At 43.3% G+C, this 11,648-nt stretch overlaps 1 protein-coding gene across 1 annotated transcript; it reads right to left on the bottom strand.

Moving 5' to 3' along the window:
• Positions 1–324: 324 nt before the first annotated feature.
• LOC135091553 (coiled-coil domain-containing protein 1-like) lies at positions 325–1,704 on the bottom strand. The gene is made up of 2 exons (XM_063989295.1): positions 1,438–1,704; positions 325–432 (listed from the first exon to the last, which is right to left on the bottom strand). Exons 1-2 carry the CDS (start codon positions 1,702–1,704, stop codon positions 325–327), a joined length of 375 nt encoding a protein of 124 aa, XP_063845365.1.
• Between the last annotated feature and the right edge of the window lie 9,944 nt (positions 1,705–11,648).

Consider the following 11,648-nt stretch of genomic DNA (forward strand, 5'->3'; position numbering starts at 1 on the left):
ATCAAGAAGACCACAACATGACATATGTACGGGCCTTGTGCAGGAGGCAGACTGCGCAGTCTGAAAAGCCCTTGGCACTGGAGACTGTTTGCCTTCCTGTTAATAACTGCATGATGGTTTCTTCCCCACCCATTATAAGCGAATAAAGTTGGGTCTGAATGTTCAGGTGATGGTCCATTGTTCCAGTCCAAAAAGTGTAAGGAGCATACAGCGTGACTCTGTGCTGCCTTCCATCCACCTGCACGCCTGCACCTCTCCTCCCACATCTTCCTCCTTTTAGGTTCCTTTTTTGCACTTGGAAATCTCACAAATCGTTTGACATCTTCAGTTACTTGGTCTGTCTTTCTCTTCCCTTTTCTCTAGTCTGATGTGCAGTCTGCTACGGCACACGTAAAATTCGGCATACTTGTAGCTTCCAGGCTCCAGCTTGATCTTGATGGTACAGGTTGACCCAGTATTTCTTCTGAGTCAGGCCTTTGTATCGGCAGAACTGAGAGGCTACTGTTTACACTTTACACTCCTTCCTAACGGCGCGCGGCGCTTTCTTTAACTGAAGAATCATGATCAAGATAAGTACGTCGTACGTCCGCCAGCGGTGCTGTTCTTATTTTTTTTTTTATTTCACTGATTACTTTCATATACAGGACGTGTCAGTGATATCTGATATTTTTCAACATTCCCAGATAAAATGCACAAGCCGAAATCAACATCCTTTTATTTGTACTCTTCATACTTACTTTAAAAAAAAAATTACCTATTTTTAGTTTTATCTTATAATTCAATTAACAAAGCCTTATCTTCAGCCAAGTCGTCATCTTCTTCAGTCAAGTCATCATCATCTTCAGCCACTCCCAAATCATCATCATCTTCAGCCACTCCCAAATCATCATCATCTTCAACCAAGTCATCATCTTCTTCAGTCAAGTCATCATGATCTTCAGCCACTCCCAAATCATCATCATCATCTTCAGCCAAGTCGTCATCATCTTCAGTCAAGTCATCATCTTCAGCCACTCCCAAATCATCATCATCTTCAGCCAAGTCGTCATCATCTTCAGCCACTCCCAAATCATCATCTTCAGCCAAGTCGTCATCTTCTTCAGTCAAGTCATCATCATCTTCAGCCACTCCCAAATCATCATCATCTTCAGCCAAGTCGTCATCATCTTCAGCCACTCCCAAATCATCATCTTCAGCCAAGTCGTCATCTTCTTCAGTCAAGTCATCATCATCTTCAGCCAAGTCGTCATCTTCTTCAGTCAAGTCATCATCATCTTCAGCCAAGTCGTCATCTTCTTCAGTCAAGTCATCATCATCTTCAGCCAAGTCGTCATCTTCTTCAGTCAAGTCATCATCATCTTCAGCCACTCCCAAATCATCATCATCTTCAGTCAGGTCATCATCTTCTTCAGTCAAGTCATCATCATCTTCGGCCACTCCCAAATCATCATCATCTTCAGCCAAGTCGTCATCTTCTACATCCTTGTCATCATCTTCAGCCATGTCATCATCATCTACAGCTGAGTCATCGTTTTCTTCAGCCAAGTCATCGTCTTCTACAGCCAAGTCGTCATATTCCACAGCCAAGTCATCATCTTCAGTGGAATCATTGTCTTCAATAGCCAAGTCATGGTCTTCTACAGTCAAGTCTTCATCATCTTCAGTCGAGTCACCGTCCTCCACAGCCGAGTCGCCGTTCCCCATGTTGAAGTCACTGGCACGTGTCCTGCTGCGGCGGAAGGCGAGGGGCGTGTGTCGCGTGTACTGCATGGACGAGAAGTTCCTGCCGCGGAAGTTGAAGATCGAAGTAATGAGTCACGTGTTTGGCGTAGCGTATCGCCACAGGGAGCTGATCACCTTCCGCTTTGATCAGATCCTGAGGACGTACAAGGAAAAGAAAACTGATTGGATTGAGAGGGAAAGGCAAAGGAACTCGCCAGGCCCTCAGCGGTGGACGTCTGCGCCGGCCTCAATGTTGCTGAATCAGTTCATCAGGCACAAGGGAGACTTGTGGATGCGTGTCACCGTCACCTGGAAAGATGAGTGGGGTGGTGGTCCCACTCGTAGCTTCATACCCATGTTGTGGTTCTCCGAGCAGGTGAGGGAGGATGTTGTTAACAAGAGGGAGTTTGTGTTCCGCATCTGGACGCAAGGCGGTTTTTCATCCCAGCACGAGGGTTTCAGGGGGTTGGTAAGGATAAAGAAGGAAAATATAGAAGACAGAGATATGATTCTGGTTGTAGATGACGAGCCTTTGATAAGCGACGGTGAGACGCCGCTCGTGCCTGAATAGCTGCAGGAATCGGAGGAAGAGGAAGCAAAGTGGGAGGAGGAACTGTTTGTGTTGAACGGAGAGGAACGTAGAGGAGAGACGAAAGAAGTGGGAGAAGGTGAGATGCAGGACTCCAATAAAGAACTGAAAGGAGAAGATAATAAAGGGATGATCCCAAGCAATGCTGAAGAGGAAGACAAAGAGGCAAGCAACACCTGCGAGAAAGGACAGGAAAGCCAGAAGACAGACAGGGAGGGTGAAGGGAGACCTGCAGCCCCCGCCCACGCCGCCAGTCCAGACGTGGGCGTGGTGAGGCGGGTGACCACAAAACTGTTGAAGGTGACGCTGATGGTGGTTGGGGTGATAGTTGTCGTGGGCGCCTTCCTTCCTGAAGTACCGGAGGACTGAGAAGCACGCCCCCTATCCTCACCCCTTCAAAGTCACCCCTGAACTTGATGAACTTGATGTGCAATCCAACGTGAGGGATCAGACTGACTCACTGGAGATGTTTATTCTTGAAAAAAGGTTGTTGAATATTGCCACGTATATACAAAATAAATAAATGAATAAATAAATAAATAAATAAATAAATAAATAGATAAGTAATGAAAAAAAAAAAAGTAAAAACTGCATTGTAAAATTAAATATTAATGAAGGATAATGAAAGTGAAAAAATAAAAAAATGAAACAAAAATTCATACAAAATAGTAAAAGATAAATAGTAAAAGATAAATGCACTGGAACTTGAAAATTAATGAAAAAATATAAAAAGAAAAAGAAAAATTTGCATTGAAACTAGAAAATTAATTTTATAAAATAAGAAATAAAAATGGCTTACAACGTGAAAATTAATATATCATCTTTGAAACTGAGAGAGAAAAATAGTATATAAATTCAAACATTGTGTGTGGAAATGAGTAAAGAATGAGGAATGGTGCACTGAATGGTAATGTGCAAACATCTCTTCCCAAAAACACCTCATCCAACAAACAATGACGAAATAAAAATTAAAATAGTAATAAAAAATGCATCATAGTTTGAAATTAATTAAAAAAAAAATAATAATAATAAAAATTAAAAATAGAAAACTGCATTCTATTTTTTTTAATAATGAAAAAAATAAAAGTAAATAAAAACTGCATTGAAACTTAAAAAAAAAAATAATAAAAATAAAAAAGGCAAGAAAATAATAAGTAACTTTATTGAAAATTAAAAATAATGAAAATAATTAGGAAAGAAAAAAAATATAAAAAATGCAGTGAAATTTTAGTCAATAAAAATAATGAAAAAAAAATAGAAATTAAAAAAAGCTATATTGAAACTTTAAAAAAAAATAATAAAAAAAAATATGAAAACAATAAAAATCTGCATTGAAATTTAAGAATTAATAAAATAATAATAATAAAAAAACTATATATATATGTGAGAACTTTAAAGATGATCTCTCATCCTAGAAAAATAAATGAATGAATAATAATTATTATTAGAAGAGTAATAAACGCTCTGCTTTTTCCCAGCCTTTCAACAACACCCTGGGACATGACGCGGCCTCAAACGTGCAGGGCAGGAGCCAATGTACGCATTACAAACCAATTACACAATTAAGATTTATTTATTTCCTTTCTCATTTCATCTTCCTGCATGGGACACACTTTATAATATATATATATATATATATATATATATATATATATATATATATATATATATATATATATATATATATATATATATATATATATATATATATATATATATATATATATATATATAGTGTGTCCCATGCAAAAAGATTGAATCAGAAGGGAAATAAAGAATTATTAATTGTATAATTCCTGTGTAAGAAAATAAAAAAAAAGAAAAAAAATGAGAGGAGAAAACAATTACGTCTTAAGCAAGAAAGTGAAAAAGAAAAAGAATATAAACTCAGGCACTGTCTCGAAATGGGCAGTGAGTGACACCTGTTACTCTGTATGATAATGTGGCATGTATGCAACATAATAATAATGATAATAATAATAATAATAATAATAATAATAATAATAATAATAATAATAATAATAATAATAATAATTTCATGAAAATTCCACCCAAGAAAATTTCACTCATGTAAATTTCCACCCAAGAAAGTTCCACCCACAATACGTGAAATTAGTATAGAGGGTGTACTTTTTTTTTTTTTTTTTTTTTTGCGTGTGTGTGTGTGTGTGTGTGTGTGTGTGTGCGCTCTTTTAGGTGTATCTGGGCTTTGGATTGTGAAATCAGTACTGGAAGCTATAAACGCTTGTGAGTATGACTTTCAAAGCTTCGAAACAGAAGCTTCTGTGAAGGTTCAGTGGGCGTTGGTGGCCCTGAGATCATCGAGAATCTCTCCTCATACACACTTTCAGCTGTGCAGATGGAGAGACTCTTACTGGGCTTCAAGTTTAACTCTGGTGTGAGCACCAAGGATCCGGTAGATTACGTTGGTAGGAACAGCCACTGGAATGATAACGATACAATGAGTGTTTTCAAGCAGGGTGTTGTGGTGTGTTGTTCAACAGCGGCCAGGAGTAACGTACCAACACTACCTAGAAGATATTTAAGGGCCCTTAAGGAACTACGGAACAACAACGATATAGTCGTCACCACTGCCGACAAAGGGGGAGGAGTTGTAATCATGAACAGGCACGACTATGTGAAGAAAATGGAGGACCTGCTCGCCGACCAGGATACATACCACGCACAGAGCACCGGAAAGGCAGCGGAAGAGGGCAGGATGTTCACCACCGTCGTAAGAAGAATCCTCAACAAGACGGAGAGGGGCAGGAATCTTCTGCCTCTGTTGGAGGAAAACCCAGACGCTCCCAGGATGAGGGGCCTGCCGAAGACCCACAAACCAAGTTTTCCGCTACCCCCCTCATCACCTCCGGCGTGGATAGCGCCCCTCACAAACAGGCAAAGCTTCTCGCGAAGCCTTTGTCATCAGCCCTAGGAAGCATCAGTGACACACACTTAAGAAACTCTAGTGACCTCATCGAGAGGTTAAAAAGTGTTAACATGTCCAGGAAAAAGATGGTGAGCTTTGACGTGACGTCTCTTTTCATTAACGTTCCGGTGGATGGCGCCTGACGTGCAGTGGAGAAAGTGCTGGAGAATATAAGTGACGTTCGCCTACCAGTGTGCAAGCCAGATTACATGAAGTTGGTGGAATTGTGCGTCAGATTTGGATCGGTTTCCTTTAATAACTCAGAGTATAGGCAACACGAAGGGCTTGCTATGGGTCCCCATTAAGTGCCGTGATGGCTTCTCTTTTCATGGAGATGCTAGAGAGTGATTATTACTCACGCATAATAAGTAAGTTAACACATTGGTTCAGATACGTGGATGATGTTCTAGTGGTCACTGATGTGAGAACGAATATCGACAGGCTGAAGGAGAGACTGAACTGTATTCACCACAAGATACAGTTCACTGTGGAGGAAGAAATGAATGGGCAGATTCCTTTTCTCGATGTCCTCGTGGTGAAAACAGGCAATACTGTCTCCTTCAGTGTACAGAAAACCAACAAAGACGATTACATCCACTTCCTCAGTGTGCATGACACACGGACAAAAAGGGGCGTAGTGAAAGGGTTTTTTCTACGAGCTTACCGTGTGTGCAGTGACGCTTACCTAGAGGAGGAAGTGCGGTACATAACTGACGCCTTCACCAAGCTGGGATACCAGAAGGGTCTCCTGGCGGACCTCAAAGGCAAGGCGCGCAGGTTTCTTGAGAGGAAGGACAGAGAGAAGGAACAAAAGAAGTATCTCATTCATTATTACTATTATTATTATTATTATTATTATTATTATTATTATTATTATTATCATTATTATTATTATTATTATTAACAATATTTTTATAACAACAACAACATCAACAACAATAATATAATGATAATAACAATAATAATAATAATAATAATAGTAGATATAATAATAATAATAAAATGATAATAATAATAATAATTATTATAATAATAATGATGATAATAATAATAATAATGATAATAATAATGATAATAATAATAATAATAATAATAATAATGATAATGATATTGATAATGATAATGATGATAATGATAATGATGATAATAATAATTATAATTATATATATATATATATATATATATATATATATATATATATATATATATATATATATATATATATATATATATATATATATATATATATATATATATATATATATATATATATATATATATATATATATATATATATATATATATATATATATATATATATATATATATATATATATATATATATATATATATATATATATATATATATATATATATATATATATATATATATATATATATATATATATATATATTTATTTATTTATTTATTTATTTATTTATTATTATTATTATTATTATTATTATTATTATTGTTATTATTATTATTATTATTATTATTATTATTATTATTTATTATTATTATTATCAATATTATTATTATTATTATATTAATATTAGTAGTAGTTGTAGCAGTAGTACCAATAATAAAGTCCTTCCTACATAAAAAAAATAATAATAAAATATTTTTATCATTATTATTATTATTATTATTATTATTATTATTATTATTATTATTATTATTATTATTATTATTATTACTATTGTTATTATTATTATCATTATTATTATTATCATTATTATTATCATTATTATTATCATTATTATTATTATTATTATTATTATTATTATTATTATTATTATTATTATTATATAATATCCCGGGCGGGATACGCCCGGTGTGTGGTTGGCAGGACACGCTAGGTGTGTGTGTCTGGCGGGGCCTGGCCTGACACTCCGGTGTGTGCCTGTCAGGATACGCCCGTTGTATGCCTGACTGGGACACGCCCGGTGTTTGCCTGGCGGGACTTGGTGGGACACGTTCAGTGTGTACCTGGCGGGGCCTGGCGGGACATGCCTCGTATGTGCCTGCCAGGATACGCCCAGTGTGTGCCTGGGGGTACCTGACGAGACACACCTGGTGTGTGCCGGGCGGGACAACGCCTGTGTATGCCTGGTAAAACACACCAGGTGTGTGCCTTGAGGGGTATGGCGGAACACTCATGGTGTGTGCCTTAGAGGACATGCTAAGTGTCTTCCTAGATGGGCATGGCATGGGGAGGGAAGCCTGCTCCACAAAAGGCAGTGAGGCAGTGAGTGTCCTGCGGCACTGTACTTCACTGCCGCACCACCAGGTGGAAAGCCTCCTGGAGCTGGCACTGAAGCAGCTCCTCCGGCAGTGCCGCGATGGCCAGCGCCACCTCGTGGAGGGAGGGGCGGCAGCTCGGGTCCTCGCGGGTGCAGCACTGTCCCAGCCACCACAGAGGCACCGCCAGCCAGGGCTGGACGCAGTCCTCTGCGAGGCCCTGCAGCAGAAAGCCCAGGCTGAACACGTCCCCCGAGGGGAACACGGGCCGCCGCGCCCTCACCTCTGGCGCCATCCAGGGGCACTCATTGGCGAACCCTTCCCTTGGGGAGAAACCCTCGCCCATCTCCAGGGTGAAGTCCCCGGCGACACGCCCCGCGCGGCACGCCCACCCGAGGTCGATGACGTGCAGCACGGGGCGGTGCACGCCGCCCGAGACTGTGATGTTGTCAGTCTTGAGGTCGTTGTGCACCACGCCCTTGGCGTGCACCTCCCCCAGGCGGCGGCACAGCAGGCCTAGGGAGCGCAGCACGCCCTGCACGGAGCACTGCCGCAGGAATTTGTCGAAGGGCTCGCCGACAAACTCCTGGATGATGGTGGGGGGGCCGAAGCCCAGGGCCAGGGGGCGCGGCACCCCACCAGCCCCGCGCAGCTCCAGCATGAGCCGCGCCTCCCGCATCATCGGCAGCAGTACGTCCTCGTGCACGAACTCCTTCCTGACGGCGTGCACGCCCCCGTACAGCAGGCGCCGCACGCAACCGTTGCCGCCGCGCCCCAGGAAGGAGCCGGCGTCCAGAGCGCACATCTCCTCCTCCCTCAGGAAGGGGATGCGGTGGTCCAGGAAGTCAATGTCGCCTTCCTGGGCCTCCTTCTTCTGACGCAGGCGCTGCCAGTGCTTCGTACACATCCTGCAGGCCGTGGGCAGGATCCACGCCAAGCACACCACGGTCTGCAGGACAGCCTGCATCAAGGCCGCCGCCTTGTCCTCCAGGGATGCGAGCCACGCCACCAGCAGTAGCACCGCCCACGCCCACAGCACCACGGGGGAGGGCCCCTTGACGCTGGGGTGACACTTCCCCGTGGACTTTCCCTTGGCCCTCAGTGGTACCACGCCTCCCTGGAGGAAGCCTGACGGCACCTGTGCCTCAGTGGCAGGGGCGGCAGGAGGGGCATTGTCGCATCCTGCCATAAGTGCTTCGCTTCCTGCTCGCCGAGGCATGTCCTCCAGGTGAGGCCTCGTGGTGCTCACGCCGGGAGCCGTGCCCGCGCCGGCAAGAGCATCGTTGCCCGCACCTGGTGGGGGGCTCGTGCAAGGCAGCGCCCCTCCCCGAACCTTGTTCACAGTGCCAGGCGGGGGGCTCGTGCAGAGCAGCGCCCAGCCCTGAGCCTTGCTCACCACACCAGGAGGGGGACTGGTGCTGGGAAACGCTCCGCTCCGAGCCTTGCTCACCGCGCCAGGTGGGAGGCTTGTGCAGGGCAGCGCCCCGCCCAGCACGTGCAGTGCCGGGTCTGACTCCTGCACGCCCCAGGACAGGCGCACGCCCTCGCTGCTGGAGAGGAGCTGCAGCGTGAGGTGGCCGGGCCCTGCGTGCAGGGCGGCCAGCAGGTCTGCCAGCGTCCCCTGCGTGGTCTTCCTCACGCCGCGGCTCGTCCACGCCCGCAGCTTGAGAGGCGCCTCTGGGGGTAATCTTGCCAGCCCTTTCAAGTCCAGCCTCTTGTGCCCGGCGACATTCTGCCACTCCCCCGACGCCGCCCGACGCCACCCGTCTGCCGGGAAGGCGAAGGCGGCCACCTGGCGGCTCCTCGCCAGCCAGCAACGGCTCGCCCGCCCCACGGTAAGGTGTGCGCGGCGCACCCCCAGGTGGGGCGAGGCCGCAACAGCGGCGCAGCGCACGAAAGACATCCACTCAGTTCTAGGCATGACCACCGACTGACGAGACTCCCCCGGAGAGGGGTTTATATACCCCAACCCGCGGTACCCTGTGGTCACGTGACCGTAGGCCTGGGGTGGTCACGTGACCCCATCCCCAGGGTGGTCACGTGACCACACCAGCCCGCTGCCCCCGGTGGTCACGTGAACACACCAAGCCGAAGCCCTTACGGCCTTTCCCTCCTTCTTTTCTTCCACACCCTCCTCCCCCCAATACACGCCCCTTACTCATATCCCCCATTCACGCCATTCCCCCCTCACCCCTGCCGAAGAAGAACAAGAACAAAAGCAAGAAGAACAAAAACAAAAACAAGAAGAACGACAATTAGAATAAGAAGAAAAATAACAATAATAACAAGAGCAAGACCAAGAATAAGAACAAGAAAAGCAAAAAGAACAAGAAAAAAACAAGAAAACAATAACAAGAAGAATAAGAACAAGAACAAGAAGAACAAGAACAAGAACAAGAATAGAACAAGGAGTGGAGGAGGAAGAGGGAAGGAGGAGGAGGAGGAGGAGGAGGAGGAGGAGGAGGAGGAGGAGGAGGAGGAGGGGAGTAGCGCATTAATGGACTTACTGTATCTTTTTGTTTGTTTGTTTAAATCTTACTTGTATGGTCAGCATCACTAGTGTGAACAGTTACCATTAACATCAGTATCACTCATTACAATACATTGTTGTGTTTGAATACAAAGGAAGGAGAGAGTCACACACAGGAGGCAGTGATCCTCATCAGCCCCACCTGAAACCCTTGACTTGTGTGGCCAGGTGTGGCCAGGAACACGTTCTGATCACACACACACACACACACACACACACACACACACACACACATACACACACATTCTTTCTAATCTGACAGTGTCACCTCTCGTGATTGCCGTGTGATTGATTTCCTTGCAATAATCGTTCAGTATTTACTTTATCAGATCCATTCAGTATTTCAAAAGTTCAGTTCATCCTTGGTTTGGTGGGAAAGACCAAGTGTGGCCGCTTGAGTCTCTTGGTGGCCTGAGTGAGTGTCGCAGTGTCTTGATTGCTGCTGGCGATTTGTGATCAGTATTTCCTGAAGTGAAGCCTGACATCATATTTGCCTTTTTGCCAGCCGCTGTACACTGACCGCTCATTTGTAGATTTGCTTATGTTAATCTGTGGCAGGTCTTGTTCTTGCTTAACATTATCCAGCTCTTGACCGCTCCTGGTACTAAAGATTTGATTATCATCACCAATATGCATAACTGTGCATTTCTGTACGTTGCAGGACATCTGCCATTCCATTAGTCTGTTAAGGTACTCCTGAATCTTACTGCAGTCTTCATCGCACGATGCCTTGCCACCTCACGTTGTGTCATCTGCGAATGTCGCTACTTTTGACGTAGGATCACTTCCTAAATCGCTGATATACTTTGTGAAGAGTGATGGCCCCAACACTGACCTCTGAGCACACCATTGATTACGTTACGCCAACTCGATGCTTCTCCATTCCAAACACCGCGTTGCTCACGATCTGAGAACCAGTCCTTCGCCACGCACACACACGTTCTTCTGTTCCACGTGATCGCAGTGTTGAGATCAGCCTGGTGTGAGGAGCCTTATCAGATGCTTTTCGGAAGTCCAGGTAAATTGCTTCAAACAGTGCTCGGACATCCCGTCTCGCGTATACTCCTTTAAGGAAATCTAATCAGTCAGTCAGGCATAATCTGTTACAACGAAAGCCGTGCCGGTTGTCTACTTCGTTTTGTTCAAGAAATTATTCTGTTTTGTCTCTTACAATTTTCCTAAATAACTTCATTATGACTGACGTGAGACTAACAGCTCCACAGTTTAGAGCTTTTTATTTACTTATTTATTTAGTTTTATTTATGTTTTTATTTATCTATTTATTTATTTATTTATTTATTTATTTATTCATTATTATTATTTTTTTATTATCATTTTTATTATTATTATTATTATTATTATTATTATTTATTTATTTATTTATTTATTTTTTTTTTTGAGCAGGGTTGTATTCACCTTTTTCTATCCGTGGGCTATTTTAGCTTGAGCGGGTGACTTGTTGAATAGTAATGTCACTGAGCTTTCTAGATGGATGCAACATTCTTTGAACACCCTCGGTGATTGAATCGTCAGGTCCAAGGAATTTATTGGGATGAATTATTTGTACGTATTTTCGCAATTCATGGCTGTATTTCGGTTATGGTGAGTATCTACTCATCCTTGAGAGAGAGAG

Source organism: Scylla paramamosain, chromosome 37, assembly GCF_035594125.1.
Source record: "Scylla paramamosain isolate STU-SP2022 chromosome 37, ASM3559412v1, whole genome shotgun sequence".
Classification (NCBI taxonomy): Eukaryota; Metazoa; Arthropoda; class Malacostraca; order Decapoda; family Portunidae; genus Scylla; species Scylla paramamosain.